Below are 21,167 nucleotides of genomic sequence, written 5' to 3'. Positions count from 1 at the left end.
TGAGAAACCCTGGCCTATGCTATTCCATCTGTCTTAACCACTCTTCTTCCCTCTTCCCCTACTCCACTCCTCCTCCAAACTACCACTATATTCTCAGTTATTTCCTTAATATCACTTCCTGTGAAGAATGTCCTTAACTCCCTAAACCTAGTTACTCCCATGACACCCTTTAGAATTTCTTATAATTACTTCTTCAAGATATACTTTCCTGCTATACGGTAAAGCTCTGGAAGGGCAGGACCAAATCTCTTCATTCACCATTTTGTCCCCTAGTACCTGTAATATCATATGTCTGTTAATTAATATCTTGACCATGGGTTTAAAAAAAATAGAATCTTTCTCTGACCTCTTAGAAAAGCAAATACATCTCTCAGCCTCATTTTTCTTAGCTGTAAATATGCTGACACCATACCTCACAGTTATGAATGTTCAAATGAACTGATGTATATGAAGATTTGCACTGAAAATCTTGTGTCTGAGCACACCAATGATGGTTGGTCATCCTAAATACAATTTTTTTTTGAGATAGGGTCTCACACTGTTGCCTAGGCTAGAGTACAGTGGCACAATCATGGCTCACTGCAACCTCCCCACCTCTTTGGCTCAAGCGATTCTGTTGCCTCAGCCTCCTCAGTAGCTGGGATTACAGGTGTGTACCACTATGCCCAACTAATTTTTTGTATTTTTAGTACAGACAGCATTTTACTATGTTGGCCAGGCTGGTCTTGAATTCTTGGGCTCAAGTGATCCACCCACCTCGGCCTCCCAAAGAAAATAATTTTTAAAAAATTTCAATTGTGTTATGAAAATATTTTATTACCATTTTAAACATATTTAGAGTAGTTCTGAGCCTTTAGAAAGCTCTTAGTTGTGTTAATTTCTATAATCATCAAAGTAATGGTACACTATTATTGCCTTCAGGTATCCATAGAAAATGGTTAGGCTATAGAGTTTAATCAGAATATTTTATTTTAATTTTAGTAGTAAAATCTACAACAGTATTTGTAGCATCCTCTTCTAAAAAGGAAAAAGTAGACCTGAGAAATATTTTTCTTTTGTTCCATGAAACAAGGCTTGCCATTTATCGGCTGAGGGCTTGCTAATACCACCAACCTCATCAAAGTAGTAGAAAGAACACCTGAGAGAAATTATTTAAATTCCCTATTGACATAAACTTTACTCAACCAAAGTGTATCTCTAAGTCAATATTTTTGCAGTTTCACAATTGTTTATCTAATAAAGAGCTATTATTTCATTGATAAAAAGAGCAATCTGGAGGATTTTTATTATGTAATTAGCCATTAACTGTATTAAAAGCACTGGTGGAAAGAAATTGGCCATTTAGTGGGTTGGGGGCCTCATATTATTTCTTAAAATATGCTTGCATCATTTCACCAAACTAATGGAGTTACACTTTACCTCAGGTCCAGATTTACTACACAACACATGGTCATGTGTCCTTAGCTTGGCAGCATCTCTTCTTAATGATTAGTTAACTTGAGGATAATGAAGGCCTTATCATGTGTCTAATTAGCCATGCAGTCCCTGATGGTAGTCTAACTCATTTAGATAAAGTCTGTTCTTGAAGGAGGGGGTGGAGAGGAAGCCTAGGGAGAAAGATTGTATACACGTGTGTACGTGTTTGTGCGTGTGTGTGTGTATGTGTGTGTACACAAGGTAGTAAAACAAACCATAATGTAGCATAGCATTTGGGCTCCTTGATAACTAATAAATGTTTTGTCTAAATGGGTACAGTGCAAAGACCAATTCTTTTCATATCCTCAGCTTTAGCTTTTTGTTTATATTTAAGTGAAAACTTTCTGGATAAATGATAGTCTTTTTTTTTTACAGTCTTGTAAGTATCTGATATTAGGTAAAGATAATTAAAAATGTATCTCTCCTAGGTTAACTGAAAGTTGTTTGGTAGATACAGGCAAAGATTCATTTGTTGTCACAAATCTAATTGAGCTGTATCTGAAGTCCTTTGTCAAGGGATTCCTAATAAATAACATTTATTTCTACATTTGCCAAAGGGAATAATTAACATGTATTGTTCAGCTTGTGAGACATATTATAGCAGATGTAAAATTGAGATGAAAAGAATTCTTACCTCATTCTTTAGCCTGCTTCCAGAAAACCTTTAAAAATTAGAATATTTTCCATTAGTTCAGTTCAAACAAAATTACAGCTATAGCATTCAGTGATATGTAGACAACCTAAAGAAGCAGTAATTTCATACCATGATTGGGGAAATAAGCTGGAGAAATTTGCTTTTTTAAAAGAATTCAAGCATCTTTCTCAACTTACTAAAATAAAATAAGTTCTTTAGAAAAAAAGTAAAATGAATAATATTTTTAAAAGTCAGGTGAGATTTGAGACAAGTAAAGGACACTCGCTCTTAAACATGTGTGTGTGTTCCAGCCTATATTTACATTTTATAGTGGGGTGGTGGCTAGTAAGCAGCCTTATGTTCCTTGTAATATCTAAATTTATCTTAGTATGACTCAGTGACTAAACGTTTTTTTTCCACAAGATACTTTACTTTTAAAAATAACTTCTTCTTTTAAGAGCTAAGAGCAGTTATTGGTAAATTATACCACAAGGCAATCTCAGATACAGATCTAGTTATTCTGAGTTTCAGTTTAAAAAACGAATGATGTGTTATCACTGGCTTCATTAGATGTAACCTCACTTACTAATATCCTCATGATAGTTAACAGTGGCTTAGAGCAATATGCTGTTTATTTTCATTCATGTTTTACCTTTCACAGAAACCCAAACAGGTCAGTAGTTTCACCTTCGTAAGGTAAGATCATGGTCAAAGTATATATGATTAGAGATTATTACAATAAACTTTCTATCTTGGTAAGGTGCTAGTCAAGCCCATAGATCTTTAAAACAGGTTGTCTTGGAAAAAAAATTATATTTACATTTACTGCCTTTATTTTACTGAATCCAATCTGAAAATAGACTTTGCTTTATTAGTAAATACTAATTTAAAAGCAATTCTGTTTACTTGATTTCTCCTCTTCATCTCTCTGGAACACCTAGTACACAATTAATTTCTCACTAATTATGACAAGTTATATAATTTGCCCAGGAAGCTAGATTATATAATCATCCTTACAAAGTGGACATTAAGATCCGATGCTTAAATGGAAACATTTTGATAAGGAAAATTAAGAAGTCATTTTATTCAATAGGTATCATGCATATTTAAAGAAACACAGAGAATTTGTCTTGAAGATGGTGTAACTCTACCTTGTCAAGCCTTTTCCAGAATAAACGGAGTGGTAATATGCACTGCTCTCTTTGATGCCAATCCCATAGTAATGATACCTAGAGCAAAGACAGGAACCAGCTCTGTGTTAATGAAGGAGATTTTTGAAGAGGAAAAAGAGACTAAGGTGTAACTGAAGTAACCATGAATAAGAACTGCAAACCCTGATGATCTTTCTTTTCTGACATTTTTCAGGTAGGTAGCATCTTAATGTGCTATATCCCTCTTTGATAGCCACTACTCCTACTCGTTGTTGTTATTTCTGACTCTAGGCTTGAAAAGGATAGGAGAATTACCTACTGACAATCCTCTTACGTCCCCCAAAACATTAGGTTCCAAATCCCAAGAATGTATAAATGTAGGCATTGGCTCTAAGTATATGTACTGTATATATTTACAAATTGAGTGATTCAGCATGAATTTAGTCAATTGGACAAGAAAATGCTACGGTTTTCTTTACCATATCTATTGAATGGAAAAAAGAGTATGACATTATGTGTGGGGAAGATCAATCTCATGCATGGGAATATGCATGAAGCATGTGACCCTTTACACATTATTTTCCTCATGAGGACTCAAAAGTCCAATTCACTATTTTCACTTCAAACTTTCGTGCAACAGTGGGGAGAAGGCTATGGTGTAAATCAATGAAAATGACATGTGGAAAGTAACAGTACCATAGATAATTTATTATAAATATGCCAATGGATCATGAGTCACAATACAAGTATAGCAGCTCACTGATTCTCAAATTATAGCTCATTCTCCTAAGCCACAAACTCTTGACATATTACACATCCATACATAAACACTACAAATATTATACACATGCTAGTGGAATAGTGGACATTTAGTGAGGATAGCCAGAATCCTCTAGCATCTGCTTTATGTGGTCAGTCCCTACTCTCTGCCATCCTTCCCCCATAACTACCTACTGTTTACCAACTCCTTCAATTTGCATTCATCTAAGATCAGGAAAGGAATGAAAAAAAGAGAATGAGGGGCTTTCCAGTGGACTTCAGCCTAATTATATTTTAAAACATTGTTTCTGAACATCACCATCTGAGTTTAAAGTGGATCCTTTACATTGAGGATCCACCATTTGAATCCACAGTTCATCCATCTGGTTGAATGGATGAATCCTCAGTTCATCCATCAAGGTTCCCATCTCTGGCCTCAGCAGGAAACCTCAGCAGGAAAGATCTACTGGCCAAGAAGTTCCACTCCTAAACATTTTCAGGATCCAGGACAGGAGTACAAATGGAAGCCTACATACCATATGAATAGCTATTTGAAAAGTATAAATCGAGCTAACGAACTGCTAACAAAAATATTCCTGTTCTCTTACATTGACAATTTACCTCCATAATGATCTAGTAGGTAAATATGAATTTAGCATTCTTAGACTCCTGGAGTTCCATCTGGGAACATGGTGGTGGGGGAAGACCCACACCTTCACCCCATTTTTCAGCTCTGGCTCCTTTGTTCACTGTGAGGGAACTGGACTGCACATCCAAGATCCAGCTGCATCTGCATCACCCACTAACAGCTACCCCCTGGCCACACCTCATTCTAGGGTTATGAACACTAGTGGAGCAGTGTGGCCTTCTGAGGATGGACTTGGGACATGCCCAATACAGGCCCAAGAAGTGGGCCTGGGGCAGTTTGGACAGGGAATTCCAGAGCCCCAGGGGCCCAGAAGTGGGATGTGGTTTTTGGATGGACACATTCACTCAGGCTTTGGACTCCTGCCTCGTATGAGGACAGCATCTGGAGGACAGCCACAATGAGCCCTCCAAATTGGGAGGCCCAGAAATGGCTTCTCTCTTCTCAGGTTCTAAGGGCAGGACTGTGGCAGCAAACTTGCCTCTATTGATTCAAGGTCATTGGAGATGAAGGAAAAAGGATTTTTAAACATCAAAACAACAACAGCAGCAACAAATATTATAACAAATGTTTTCAGAAAGAGTTGTTATATTTGGGAAACAATAATATATGGTGGTCAAGATAAATGAGGATATTTTATGATTCTGGAAGACTGGGAAGATGTTTTCAAGTCCTCAATTTTGGTAGACGTATAATTATAGTCTGCTAACCTGAAAAAAGGAGCCTCATAACTGCTTGTTTTTACAGTGCAGAAAACTAAATCCTGTGGTAGATGGGAAAAAAGAACCTCTAAGGTATAATGGAACAAAGGGAGAAATGAAGGAAATAGAAAACTTAATGGAAACTTCAAAACATTGAACTGAGTTATGTCTCTAATTAAAAATGAAAAGAAAGAAGCTTACTTAAGTCATAAAGACTTTACCGAAGGAGCCATATTAATAGATATAGATAAGGGAAATATTTAAAACTGTGAAAATAAACAGCAGATTCAGAAGATAGTCACATATATTAGTAGAATTAGTTAATAAGCCAGAATCTGAAATAATTACTAATATTTCATTTGTTAGATTTTAGAACTAAGATACCAAAAGAAATGTTTATATATTAGAAGAAATAAATCAAGTAATGTTTGAAAACAGAGATCCATTAGAATGGAAAGATGTTGTAATTTCATGTTCTTTCTGCAAAGCTTACTGTTTGTTCATAAGCTTTATAGCTTAAATAACTACATTTTAGCCACTTGCTAAAGCAATACATGTTAAACATTGGCTTAAAAATGTATAAGCTTCTTTTATTATAACTTCAATTTTCTTGCTTCTCAACTCTGATCCTCTTTTCAGTGTGGTAAAATGGTTTGCCATGCAGATTGAGAACACACTACACTGTCTTCACAGGTGGTATACAAAAATCACAAGACAAGTCAAAGAGATGACCATGAGTTCAATAAATATTAGAGTAGATACTGTGCCCTGACCACTGTGCTAGTTGTTAGGACAATGATGAACAAAACAGACATTGAAAATCTGATCAGGAATATTCATGTTTCCAAATCCTTCCCAAGTCTATGGCTTCCTGATGCCTGCTGTCATGGAAGAGTGACTACACTGACCAGCACTGAGGCACATTTTACTTGCAGTTTTTAAAACCACCTGATATTCACATTTTTTAAAAATTGCTACATTTTAAGACCAAATAAATTCTAACTAATATAGATGTGTAACTTTTTTCTTACGACTTTTAAGGATAGAATGTTTTATTATGCAACATGTTTCTTATTGTTATAAATGACTATATTATTTGGCCCCCTTATTTCTGTCCCCAGTCATTAGGACAGAATATCTTTACAAATAGAAATATTTACTGCCTCTACCTATATCCAAAATATTTATATTCCAAAAGTAACTATTTTATATATACCTTAAAAAGGTGCTTTTTAATTAATGTATGCATTTTATGTATCAGTCAAATGTAAATAACACCATAAACCCACACACAAACTGACACCTGAAGAAAATGACTTGGTCAGCTACATTCGGCTCTACAAGAGAGAAACGGCATATCCTTTTCCTATTAGCAATGCCTTAGATTTTAGATATGTTGATGTAGCTGAGCATATACTATCAATACAATCTTATATACATGACAGGAGATAGAGAACCAGTGAAAGAGTACACTCTTTTTTTTCCTACATGTATTCAGTGCTTACTGTGTGCTATGTGCTGAGGATTCAAAGAGAGGTGGAGGAGAGTCTCTGGAGGAGTTGACAGTCTTGTGAGGGAACAAATAATGCAAAGAGAGAATTGTAATACCAAATTAATATTTGCTACCATTGAAGCAGGTGATAATGAGTCATGATAGAAATAGTTACCATTTTTGAACATCTATTACATGCAAAGAATTGTATGTATACATGATCTCAAATTTTCACAGCAGCCTGCAAGTAGAGCAATATCCCCAATCCAAAACAGACGTTCAAAAATTATGTGATTTGTTTAAAAATGTTACAGGTTTGAAGGCAAAATTTAAACCCATGATTCCACAAACCATATTGCCTCCACACTCAAGATGCAAAAGATATCTCTCTTTTGTATTGCAATTTTATTTACAATTAGAAAGTTCTAGTGAAATGTAGTTCAAATATATCTGCCGTCACGCACACACACTCTTTATTCTTGTTTGGCAGGAGTAATGTAAGCATAGATAACTAACATGAATTATTAAGACCCACACCACTGATCTGGATGTTTCATATTTGACATTCCATATATAAACTCCCAGGATGTAAGCTCCCTATAATAGGAAATTAATAAACATTTGTTAGATAAATGAATGAATAACTTGAAAAATTAAAAATAACAATGTGTCACAAAACCATAAAATTTTGCCCATTAAGAGAATTCGTATAATATCATATACTTAAACATATCACCACAATTTAAAATTTGGTAGAAATTAAAGAATCTCTTATCTAACATGATGCAAGGAAGTCTACTAACTCCTTTAACCCTATCACAAGTACTATATAAACTTGACCATTACTATTAGGATGACTGGCTTTTCATAAATAGCTTGCCATAGCCATGGTGTTGCCTTTGGTTTTTTTCACTCTCCATTGGGACAGCCCTTCTTCCATCAGGTCCTCGTTTCTGAATCATACTTTAAGGCATGTTTTTAACACATGAAGCTTTGCTTGATATCTCAGGGAAAACTCCTGAACTCCCTGAACTCCTCTCTTGGTCATTTACCCTATACAACTTTGTCCTTGTATCATTGGCATATCTCTAATAATACATGGCTTACCTCCCATACTAAACTCTAAGATTTAGAGGATGAGAATTTTATCTTTCCCTTCACTGTATTCTTCATTAAAAATTACTATGAAGAAAAACCCTCACACATTTACTGGTTAAATCAATCTGTTCCTCTAGGAATTTAGAAATCAATAAAACAAATTTTCTTAAAGCTGAGTGTTTTCAATAACCACCTTCTGACACTGCATTTCCAGGTCATCAGTAAAACACTGAGACTGAACAAAAGTTGTGTACCTAAACAATATATATAAAGGGCATGAAATTGGTGTACTCTGGTGGAAAGACTGTTGCTAGCAATACAAACCTCAGTATTTTGCAATGACCACTGTAATGCTTTAGCACATTTCATACCCTGTTTCTTCTGGAGCCAACAAAATAAACTTTTCCCTTTAATCTTCCTTTTAGTCTAACTAGGTACATGTTGTCATCCGAGTGATTTAGTGTCTTTGAGAACAGAGAAGAGATAATAAATGAGCAGCTTTCTGTCTTCCTAGTCACTAAAGATAAACCTCATAAAACTGGGGAGAGACAGTTCATGCAAAGTGTACATAAATTTTTCATCTCACTTGCAATATTTTATAGCATTATTTTGTAGTTAATAGACGACCCTAAAATCAATCTTGCTAGGGAGTATTTACCATGCATACTGTAATATAACAAGAAGATATGCTGGTGTATGTTAAATAAAAAGTGAGGTTTGTCTCACTGTGGAAGAAATAGTTGTTTAAATTTATGTAACACTACCTAATGCTTATCCTGTAGGTTACTCTGAATAAAGATTCCCAAACATTTCACAGTTCCTTCTCCCTATATGATTATTATCCATTTCTATTAAAGAAAATATATGATAAATGCTCAAAAAATCCTGGGAATGATTAGCTAATTTTTCCAAGAAAATGTGTCACAAAAGCAGCTTCTATGATTATCTAAGAAAAGTGTGTTCATTTCTTAGCAACTTTCCTCAATCTTATGTCAAATGACAGATCTGATTTAAAATTTATGAATAAAGAAAAATAATTAATGCTTGTAGCCACATTTTAATATGAACATGTTATTAAAATATAACAGACTTTTAATATGACAAATGAAATTATTGCTGTTCTTTTTTACTACTAAAATATTTACCTCGTGCCTAATACTTTTCTTCATTTGCTGAGCAATTTGTACCTGCATCTATATTTCTTCTTTTCCATTTCAGTCTTTATATAGAATTCCTGAAACATATGTTCCCACTAAGCTAGTAGCCCTGATGTTAGTTTACACTACACAAATGATAACTGATAAGGAAATGATGGGATTAAGCTGTTCAGGGACTTGCAATAACTTGCTACGATAAGAGCAGCTGCCATATCAGTTTTATTAACCCACTAAATCACTACTAATAAATAAGATAATAGCTTTTGTCTATCATGTCTGAAAACCAAGATTTGGCTGATCAAAGTCTACAAAAAATTAAAATGTAACTTAAAATCAAACAGTCTACCATGTGCGTAAAATCTATTTGTGGGCTCCATTATGTTCTCCCTTACTTAGCCAAGCCATTCTGAGCAAGGGTAGGATACAAGGTTTTTGCTTATCATTGTATCTGAGGGCCTAGTTAGTAACGGGACCCTCAGTAAAATGCTTATTAAACAATTAAGATGAATAGTGAAAGTTCTTTGCCAGCAGGCACCCTATTTTACAATTCTTTGCATCTCAAAAACTCTTTAGCATCACACTTTGTACATTAATGTCAGTAGGAATAGACTGATTATTCTCAATGCATTCATAACCATAAAAGATGCATGAGTTATTCTTCCTTATTATACTCACAGAACTTTGTTTCATTTTTATTTATTTAAAACCTGAATTAAAAAATATTACAGATAATAAAACCAGGTATGTATTTTTGGGATTCGTAGCAAAATTAAAGGGAAGAAAAGAAGAAACATGAAAGTAAAGTCAGTTTTTATCTTGGTATTGGGAATGTAGAGTGTCCACTGTTGGGGTTGCTGGTTTTCTTGGCTGGCAGGGGATGGTAATTGTGAAGGAACTGGATAGAGAGCTGAGCTACTAATCTGCCTGCAAATTGACTGGCTTTGTCCCTAAAGTACTCTTGTTAGGTGCCCTAGAGTGAGGCTTCCTGAGCCCTCATGTTCATCTTCAGAGATTATTTTTTCATAACCATCAGAGCAGTGGCCTCCCATGTGGAACATTGAACTTGCCACTGAAAACAAATTATTCCATTTTTAATTGTTCCTAATTTTGACAGTGGATGAAATCTGGGCCTACATAGTGATCATGTGTGTTTAGATTTTTTTGTCTATTATTTTTTTATTTTTGTTTTGTTTTGGTTTGAGATGGAGTCTCTCTCTGTCTCCAGGCTGGAGTGCAGTGGTGCGATCTCAGCTCACTGCAACCTCCGCCTCTCAGGTTCAAGTGATTCTCCTGCCTCAGCTTCCTGAGTAGCTGGGACTACAGGTGCTCACCACCACACCCAGCTAATTTTTATATTTTTAGTAGAGACAGGGTTTCACCATGTTGGCCAGGATGGTCTCAATCTCTTGACTTCATGATCCTCCTGCCTCGGCTCCCAAAGTGCTGGGATTACAGGAGTGAGCCACCATATCTGGCCTATTTTTTTGTTTTAATATGCCTGTTTTAAATATTTTATCTCTTCCATTCTATTGAATAAATTTTGGGCTCATTTTATACAGTCAAACTTTTTCATCTTTCACTTTTAGTGAGGGAAAGAAGTAGCACATGAACAAATGTGAGAGTTGTGAAGACATTACTGTAATTAATAGCCAGTTATTTCAAAACTTAGGAAAATAGAACTTGAAATTAGACACCACATTCATTCATGATTTTTAGGCCCTACTAATCGTCTCTTTGTCACAGAGATTAGTGTTTTCCAAACTTTGGGTTTTATATAGGGACCAGTAAAATTTGGAGAGTGACACTGCTTCATGAACCTCAAAGACATCTAAGAACAATTTTTAAAAAGGAGGTGCTATCTCATGCCCAGAGTACAGGAGAACTTTTTGAGTCAATTATAATCTAAAATAAATTCTGTCTGATAGTCCCCAATGAGATGACTGGACATACTCTAGCTATCCTATAATAATTTGGCACAAATTGAAAACTCATTTTTTAAGTAATCATCATCAGAACAGTTTCACAATGTTTGTATATGTTAGTATGCAATCCAATGATGTTAAAATAAATATCACATTTATTTATATTTTTAAAATAATTAATGAATGTTTAGTAATACTATGCTAAAAGTACTGTATTAAACACTACAATAACAATAAAATACATTTTGCAAAATTACTAGTAAAATTTGGAGAAATTATGATTCCCTGATTTTCTAAGGTATACTTACTTTATATTTCTGTCTTTCATTCAATTGTTTGTATTTCCATAGACATAAAAATATTTTTTATGAAATGTAAGTTTATGAAATAATAAACAGCCATTAGAAATGTTTCCAAAGATAATATGTAACAGAGAAATGTTTAGAACTAACATTAAAAGGCAGAAAATAAAATTGTGTTTGTGCTACAAATTTGCTGTTAGATAAAACACAAACACCTCTAAATTAAACGCCTTGTGATTGTGGCGTGGTAAAGTGTTTGTTCTCTGAAGAAGAATCTAATGTATTAATAAAGTTTAAGAACTGTTAGATCTGTAAAAAAAAAAAAAAAACAATAAAACTTATATGTCAGAAATAAACAATTATTTGTTGATACGACTGATATTGGAAAAAAAGTAGTAGGCTTCCCAACTTTTACTAGTAGATAAAACATAAACTTTAGAATCAGGTAAACTTTGATTCAAATGCCAACACTGTTATTGTGTATTATCTGTGTGGCCTTGGGCAAGCCAATAACTTTTGAAATGCAATTTACTCATTTGTAATACAGGAATTCCTACCTTCTATCATTATTGCAAGGATTAGAGATGAGTGCATGTATCTGTGTGTGTGTGTGGTACTCAATAAATAATAACTTTTAATTGTATTGCACATTATTTTAGATTGAGTCATTAATCTTTTATGATTAAGGATAGTGGGGTTGAAAGTATATTCACTCCTATCTTCATTCCTGTACTTTATCTCATTTAACTCTCACAACAATCTTATAAGGTATTGCATATCCACTTTACTGGTGAAAAGCTGAATAATCCTACAATAAATCACCAGCTGGAAAGCTGGTGTCACACAGCTATACATGGAAACATCAGATTCATGTTTAAAGTTGTCCAACTTTAAAGTCTATATCCCTAACCATTAGGCTATACTGCCTTTTGATATTCTATCTTCCAAGATAAAAGCTAAGCATATTTCTTGGAAATAAAGGCAGAAACATACCTAGCTAAGAATAATTATATCAAAAAATTATTATTTACAAGATATACAAACTACATTTTGCTATATTTTTACCATATGTAGTTTAAATATGGAAAATTAATTTTTCTCTATGATACAAAGACACCAAAAAAGTCATGTCACAAAAATCAAATGGCATATCAGCACAGCAGGAAAAAAAATTCAAATTGTTAATGCCTTGCTGTTGGGCACATCTATGGCTCTTGGATTCGAATAAATTGCCCAAAGTCACCCCATGTTGTTACATCAACCTAAGTATTAGAGCCCCACTGTGACACAAAGGACAGGGTTAATGATTCATCTCTAATCCTAAAGGCTCCTTCTAGGATTAATTGACTTTCCCTGCAGCCTGCCAGCCCACTCTCTTGTAGATCCTGTCAAGAGGGTTTCTCTTCATTGCTTTGCCTCTTTTCCCTCTATCTATTTACTTTAAACACTATCTGATCTTTCCCCAACCTACACAATTCTGTAGGAATCAAATTGAGTAGACACCAGTCAGTTAAACTGATCAAACTTTGAAATAAAGTTGACTTGGTTAGAAAGAAGGGACCAATTTTGCCTTTTTGAATCTGGCATTTTATTTCCTCTTTCCAGGCCACGATAATGTTAACATTAATTGCAATCAATTAAATAAGTATTAATTGGTACTCTATCATGTATTGGCCAACAGAAAGGATATAAAAGTGAATAAGACAAAGTTTCTGTCCTCAAAATGTGTATGATCTGTTTCGAGGAGGAGATAAGTTAATTTCACCTTAAGATAGGTACCAACAAACTGCCATAGGGTGCAGAAAAGGAGCCTACAATAAATCAGTGGACTAAGGAAAGATCTAAAGGAAGAAGTTCAAGAGACATTCTTTCAAATGGGTAAAATTTCAACACATATATAGGGGAAAAGGCATTCTCCAGGGGGAGACAGCATCAACTTAAACAAAAGACTGACAGTTGGAGTGAATCAAAGGTTACTGGGATGATTGCTTGGTGAGCACATAGGCTACATGCTAGAAAGTGAGAAATAGGTGACACAGTAAAATGAACTTGGACTAAATCCTGACAGACCTTGAATGTCAAGTTGAGGAAAGTTTGTCATTAATAATAGAAATTATGAGCCAGCAGAGGTTTTGAACATAGAAGAGATATGATTGAATCTGAACTTTAAAAGGTTAGTCTGAAAAAATCGCATGAATGGACAAGAAAGACAGAGTCAAGGCCAGGCTATGAAAGTAGCAATGAGGAGAGGCATATTCAAAAGAATTCAAAAAGTAGGACCTATTTTTTGGCAAGTGTCTAAAGCTGAGCTATCCAATAAAGCAATAAAGCCACTGGCCATATCTGGGTGTAAGCACAGGAAATGTGGCTAGTCCAAAGTGAGATGTGATGTAACTGTAAAATACACACTAGATTTCAAAACCGTAGTATGGAAGGAAGAATGTAAAATATCTGATTAATGATTTTTATATTGATTCCATAGTGAGATAATAATGTTTTGAGTAAATTGGATTACATAAAACATTAAAATTAACTTTGCTTTTTCCTTTTTACTTTTTAAATGTGGCTTCCAGACTTTTTTGAATTGAATATGTGGCCACATTATACTTTCATCTGTCAGTGCTGGATGTGATGTCAGGGCAGAAGGAGGCAGTGAACAAGCTAGAAACAGCAGTAGAAGAGGGAAGAGGGCCTGGATAATACAATGACAGAGAAGCTATAGAAGTAGTTTTCTGTATTTATTTATTTTAAGAGGGCATTATCAGTTGGTTCAAATGCTAGGCAGGAGCCAAGGAAGATGGGTAACAGTAAAAACCAGCCATTGGATTTTTGCCCAGGTAGAGAAATGGACTAGGTCAGAGGGATGTGATCAGTGGTAAGGGAAGCAACAATTCAAAGGCAGAAATACTGGAGCAATCACGAAGGTTGGAGCTTTTTTCTTTCTCAGCATAAAGGAGATCTGGACATGCTTATAGGCAGAAGGAAAGGAGAAACTAAAAACACAGCACACAGAGAAAATAGCTGTTGAATGAGAAACTGTACTTGGGCATTCTCCAGAGACTGCCACAACACAGAGGAAAATTTAAAGATAATGTGTGACAGCTTATTTTATGTTTATATTTACATTAAGAGATGACCAAACAGGTCATTTGTGTATGTCATTTGTCTTGAAGAGAAAAGAAGGAGACATCAAGAAATTATTTTCTGGGAAAGAAAACTAGAGGAAGAACCCGAAGCTTGCTAAGGCACTTCCTTCCTACTCGAAGCTCTTTAACCCCTGGTTTGGGCCTTGCTCTTTGGGAGCCTTGTGGAATCTGCTTGGTTCACTATAGTTAGTCTCATACATTCCTCCTTTGTGACACTGGTGCCTTCAGTAATGACTTCAAGATTATGAAAACGACTCATTTAAATTATTTCAGCAGAAATAATAATATATTATTATTTTCATATGTAAAATTTGCCTTTTAAACATTATTCTGAAATCTACTTTTTGTTTTCTTCAGTTCTCACAGTTGATAAAAGTCTGTTTCATCAAGAGAATACCTGGTTCTCTTTGTACTGACAAAGACAATAGTTATTTTACATTTATGTCAATCTTCATGCACAAGAGCAGAATCTGACATATGTTCATTAGTATCTTACTTTGAATGGCCTCTTGTTCCAAGCCGCCTTGTTGTTAGGAGGGGAAACTTCTGGCGAATTGTCTAAAAAGAAAAAGGATTACTTTAGGTTTTAGAAAGTATATGGTTCTAATGTAAGCCACTCATAGCCAATTACTTGGGGAAAGTAAATGTTGACCTCTGAATGAACTGTGAGTGAATACTTAGTCTGGAAAAAATAATAACTTACACATATTGATAAGCAATACATCAGCAGAGGCAGGGAAGTACTTTTTTTATTGAAGTGCTCTACTGACCTTGTCTTGATTTCCAAGGCAGATGATACTAATATCTGCTTTTGCTTGATGGTACTACTAAAGCAATTATTACTTTATTTATGTATGGAGTGAGAAGATTTGGGTCTCTTCATATAATTCCACACAGAGATGTACCCAGAATTTAAAATCTATTCCCAACCCAAAAGGACATATAAAACTCTCTCTGCCTTACTGTATCTCCATTGTAATGTTATAAAATTTTTGGTTTGTATGTTCCTTTCTCTAAATTTGCTAAAATTAGGATCTGATTAAAAATTGTTTAAAAAGTCTTCTACAGAAAACCATTTTAAACTCAATATTTGAAGATCCATACATGAACTTTAGAGAGCTCGATGTCAAAATATGTAGGGCAAATATGTAGGCAAATTAACACAAAATATGTGTTAATTTATTGGAGGCTGGGTCTATAGTTTTACCAGGTTTTCAAGGTGCTTCATGACTGCCAAACAGTTAAGAATTATTCCCATAAGGTGGACTCACAAAATGGTAATGTTAATATGGATATTAGAAGTTGTCTTATCCAAACTCCTCATTTAATAGAATGAGTAAACAGAATTTTAAAGAGATTAAGCACTTTTCAGAAGGTCTCACAATAAATTAGTCCAGTCTAGGCTAGAACCTAGATTACCTCATTACAATGTATAATATCACACTCACTCTGTAAATAGATAGGTTAAAATAAACTATTTTTTTTTTAATGAGAAGCTGGACCATAGTATTCATTATTTTCTGGACAATGAGTCCCTCTACAGGTTAGAATCTGGATTTCAATTTGTAAAAGACACAATATTTGAGACCCAAGCTTCCTAAAGTTTTTCTGGGATATCCTAGGTTCTCAAACACAGTATGACATGAATCTTAAAGAACAAGGCTTTCTTAAGAGATTGATATTGATTCTCAAAATGATACCTCTCTCTCTCTCTATATATATATATATAAGCATAGTAATGTCAGTTATACAGATTCCCATCCTAACCATACTGGTTGGGTAGAAGAAAGTATTTTTAAATGAGAGAATTCTAACCCATCCCATCATAAAATCTTGGGGTTTGGGATGTAAATATAGAAATGGAGAATTAGGAGAACTTTTAGTACATTTTAAAACCGATTTAAAAACTCATATATTTGGACTAGCTAAGTAAGGATAACCACTAACCACTAATTGCATTAGCAAGAGACTGGTCACTTCCATTTAATTCTGCTTCTTAACACAGGCCACTATACACTTTAATGCATCCCTCTTTGAAGGGAAATGCTACTGCTTAAATGAAGCTTGACTTAAATTTACATTAGATCTTCTAATAGTTAGGGTTCTAATATTCAAAATCAAGTTATAAACATACAGCAATTCCAAACAGAGTCCTTAAGACAATTTCTGCCTGCAAAACAAATGTCTCAATATTCTCTAAGAGAACTTGCACAGATGAATTTGTTTTCATGCTATCTGCCTGACATGACTTTAGTTATAAGTCACTATAGCCAATATGAGTCGTTTACCTTTCCAAAGGTGGCCGCACAGGCTGGCTCTAATTTCTCTTTCCTACAGAAATCTAAGTAGTGTGCATAAAGAATGCACCGTGGTAAGCAAACTCCTTCACATACAATGTAATTCTCTTCAAGCCTAAGAAAAAGGAACAAATATTAGGTCAAATATTTTATTTCTTTTTCCTTCAACTTTCTCATTGACTTATTACCCATTCTGAATACGGACTCTATACAAATGAGGTAATGAGTAGACATAAGTAGACTTCCTTTATTCTGGATATTTTTAAAAATCAAATTGTAAGGATTAATGTTAGAAGTACAAAAACCCCAGTGAAAAATCTGCTAGTACAGTTAAAATATCATGGTCAACATAAAACCATGCCTGGTCCACATCACAAATATTAGGTCTTCTATATAAACCTCATGGTTCATCATGATTTGCTCTGTGACATATAAATATGAATGGTGAAATTGAAGATGATGGGTATTTTAAAAAACATTCTTAGTACTAAAGGGCTGCCAAGCTTCAGGCTGGCAAATGCTTACATTCTCTCACTTTCATTTAAAACCTAGTTCTGAGCCCTAAATAATTAGGGAAGGACAATGATGCATTTACTTGCAAAACACAGGAGAATCAACCATTTTACTTAAGTCTCAAATGACATTGATATATTTCTATTCCTATACTTTTCACTACTGTGATCAGTACTATAATTATCTAAAACATACTATACACTTAAAAGATAATGTAATTCTCTATGGATATCTCCAAACATAACTATATAACCTTTGAAAATTTGGAGTAATTCCATTTAATTTGCAACTAAGCATAACTTATATAAATGTAATAAATACATATTTGTGTTACAACTTTCTAAACAGCAATGTACAAATTAAACTTTTAGATTCCATTCCCAGTTTTCCTAACAGTTCAGTAGGTGATTTTGACTAAAATTTACTTATACCAATTTTATGTATAGTAAGATAATATTTGTTATAATGCAGAAATGATGCAATATAGAGTCTGCAGATTAAAATTGGATGAAACCCTTCAAAGACTTGATTTAAAATATTCTAATGTATACAAGATAAAGACTAAAGAAAGTATTCCCTGAACAGGTAAAATATCAGTCACCCATTTTTTTTAATGAAGAACAAAAAAAAAAAAAAAAAAAACTAAGATCTAGTGTTTCAAAATATGAAATCAATATATGTACATAAAATCAGATGACATACTAGTTGATAGAGAAAACTGGAATTAATCAGCCAGCTTTTTCACTTTGATTTTCAGTTCTAGTTTTTAACAGCCCTGAAATAATCTATAACCTTAAAAAAATTCTCAAAATATGAGTAACTCACTTTTTAAAAATGTATAATATTCATTTTTAGAACAGAATGTGAAAAATTCAAACAAAAATGATGTGTGATAATTTCAAAACTTTGAAAACTTTTATGAGAAATGTTTACCTATTTAAAAATTATATTTTAATTACATGTACATAATGTTCACATTTCATTTTGCTATTTTGAGATTGTTGTAGTAGGCATTGTCCTTGTCTTCAAAATATTGAATCATCCTAGACATAAGTATGATGTTCATTTGGGGTAAAACTTTTTCTTTGATCTTAATTTATACATATTTATGTATACATTTATTCATAAAAGAAACATGTATATTTCCACACACTCAATTTAAATGGAAAAAATGAGTTATCATTCAAAACAGCTCAATAATATATCTGAAATCAAAATACTTTTGCCCCAGTTATCCTGCTGCAAATAGTTGTATCCTAAATATCCCTGATATTTAACTCAATTACTTGACTGCTCTAGTATATTCATAACTAGTAAACACGACGTCAACTTCAATAGTTAAACTCCAACTTTAGATGAATACTTGGCTTATATTTCAAATATTTGAAAGGGTTCAAGCATATAATCACAAAAAAACTACTATATGTAAATTGTCATTTAATCTTTAAATAAATAATAAAAATAAAATGTACTAGGTCTTCATATTGTATTTTTCTAAGGCTCCTTAGGTCATACTCTACATAAAATTAGGTTATGTAACTAATCAGTAAATATGTAATCCTTTTTATTAGTTTGTTTTTTACATGGAATTTGTGAGGAAATGTATGCTCCTATTTCTTCCTACTATGTAGGGAAGTTTAATATAATGTTTTTACTTTAGAGCCCTCTTCTTTTAGATAGATATTACAAAATGTTCACTCTATGTGGAAATCCTACTGATAAATTCTTGGTTTTAAAATATTTTCCACAAAACCAATTTGTAATATTTTATTATTATAAATCATATATGACAGATGCTATACAAATAGTTGAACATCTATTTAAATTAGTAGTGATATCTTAAGCGATTTTTCTATGTCTTCTACTTCAAACACATTTCGTCTTACAGAGTATACACTATTTTTAATTTGCCCTCTTATGAATAAAGGCAGTGTCAAGATCCTTCCTCGTTTTAAGTTGTTTTTAAGAATCGTATTTTATAAACTCAAAAACTATCAAATAACAAACATGTAAGGACTGAACTGATTGCATGTTAAGCCAATACATCATAAAAAACGTTCATTAATGCTTACATTTGAAGAAAATATGGTTTTAGTCAATAAGGAACAACGTAATGTGGTTTTTATTTGTAATGCTTCATCAGCACTTGTATCAGTCTCTATACTAAAAATTCAGTGAAAAAAAAAATCTGGGTTAAATTCTAATTGGTTTTTTAAACTTTCCCAAAAAGTTTGAGGAAGAAGTAAATTGTGAAAAACAAAGATCCTGAAGACGCTAGCTGTTCAAACGTCAACAGGTGCTTCAGTGTACCCTGCGGGCGAGTCTCACCACTGCAGCGTGAGCTGTGTCTGCTTCTTTTTATCCTTCACAATCTGCGTGATGGTTTTCTTCTGAGACAGGTATTGATCCGCTGCTTTGGTTTTGCTGTCGTGGTTGTCGGCATCGTCTTCTTCAGAGGAAAAGTTACCATTGTTTAAGTGCATTTCTGATTGCCAGTTGAAGGAATGATAAAGAAAAACAGAATATAAAATCAACTAAGTAGCCTCTAAGTGTACCTTAACTTCAAAGCAGTAGCCTACTGGGGTGGTGGCGGAGGGGAGGAAAGGGGAGTTATGCAAAATCCCTTAGAGTTGACAGTCTCTACTTGACATTTTACTGAGGAAATACAAAGATTTGGACAGAACATTCTACATCTGCCTTATGTTTGGGATGCGTTATTATTATTGGGTGCCCTTCTTAGAATACGTTCTCGTCCCCTTCGCAGCTCCGGATGCGGCAGAGCACTCACCTGATTTCACTGCCCCCGGCAGCTCCAGGTCTTCGCCTTTCTCCCCGCCGCCCTGCTCGCCCCCGGGTTGCGCTTCGGCCTCCAGGTACACTCTTTCTTCCGGATAGACTAGCAAGCCCTTGCCCAGGAGCTGCACACAGCAGTCTTCCTGGATCCCCGGGGACAGTTGGGACGCAGGCTGCGCCTGCAGGAAGGTGTTTTCTAGCTCCGGGACCTTGGCCATCCTCCTGGACGCCGGACACCTCCGCGGCGCCGCTCGGCCGGTTCCCCAGCGGAGCGCCAGCCCGGGGCGGGGCGGGGCGGGGCTGGGACCGGGGGCCGCAGGGGCGGGGAAGGAGGCCGCAAGCTCCGGAGTGCCCTGGCTCAGCGGAGAAGGGACGCCGCGCAAAGGTACAGCCTAGACCGCGCGGGGGCCGCGGCGGGCCGTGGTGGGACTGCGTTTCTCCACCTGTCTGCGGTCCGGGCAGATGCTCCCTCGGAACTCACTTTCTCACCTGCGCCCGTCACGCCCTGGGCCCCCCACAGCTTCCCCCTCCCTCCCGTTCTCTCAACCTGGGCTGGTCGGAGGACCATTTTCACACTCAGAGCTCCCAGAAAGATCCTGGGAAGGCTCACTCTCTTCTGCAGGGAAAGTGCAGCAGTAACTGGCCCCATCCCTACTTTCAAGGTACACTATTGGGGCACCCGGCCGCGCGGCCTGGACTCTGCACCCCCGAAACAGGGAAAAAGTATGCCGGAGTACCGCTCAGTCTTTGCACAGCAGGGGCCGGGCTTTTTATTCCGGGAACCTTCCGAGGGATTGGTGAGGGCTCTTCTCAGCATTTGAGGAAAGATCCCATCTCATCACGCACCCTCTGCTTGTGGACGCACAGTGGCCCGCACTCCTGGATCTCCCAGCCCTGGAGGATCTTGTCTCAACCCCGAGGAAAGATTCTTTCTCTCCCGTTTACCTTTATTTTGTAATTTAAACGCGTCCCTGACGATTACTCATCTCATGCCTAGCAGTAGGGCAACAGAAGTTTGTTTGTTTAAGTGAAAAATGAAATTGCGACAATCTTCCAACCCAAAATGGCAATCTCATGGGG

General features: G+C 35.3%; 1 protein-coding gene across 1 annotated transcript in view; it reads right to left on the bottom strand.

The window, feature by feature from the left end:
- RFX6 (regulatory factor X6) overlaps positions 1 to 20,402 on the bottom strand; it is a 56,007-nt gene extending 35,605 nt beyond the window's left edge. Inside the window, exons 1-6 of the mRNA XM_033234389.1 lie at positions 20,083 to 20,402; positions 19,623 to 19,779; positions 16,773 to 16,896; positions 14,981 to 15,042; positions 3,262 to 3,339; positions 2,111 to 2,138 (exon numbers count right to left, since the gene is read on the bottom strand). Coding sequence (XP_033090280.1) covers positions 2,111 to 2,138; positions 3,262 to 3,339; positions 14,981 to 15,042; positions 16,773 to 16,896; positions 19,623 to 19,779; positions 20,083 to 20,305 — 672 coding nt within the window. The 5' untranslated portion in view covers positions 20,306 to 20,402. The remainder of the gene's footprint in view (positions 1 to 2,110; positions 2,139 to 3,261; positions 3,340 to 14,980; positions 15,043 to 16,772; positions 16,897 to 19,622; positions 19,780 to 20,082) is intronic.
- Between the last annotated feature and the right edge of the window lie 765 nt (positions 20,403 to 21,167).

Source organism: Trachypithecus francoisi, unplaced genomic scaffold (genome assembly GCF_009764315.1).
Source record: "Trachypithecus francoisi isolate TF-2019V2 unplaced genomic scaffold, Tfra_2.0 Lachesis_group15, whole genome shotgun sequence".
In the NCBI taxonomy this organism is placed as follows: Eukaryota; Metazoa; Chordata; class Mammalia; order Primates; family Cercopithecidae; genus Trachypithecus; species Trachypithecus francoisi.
This window is presented reverse-complemented; position numbering and strand designations above follow the sequence as displayed.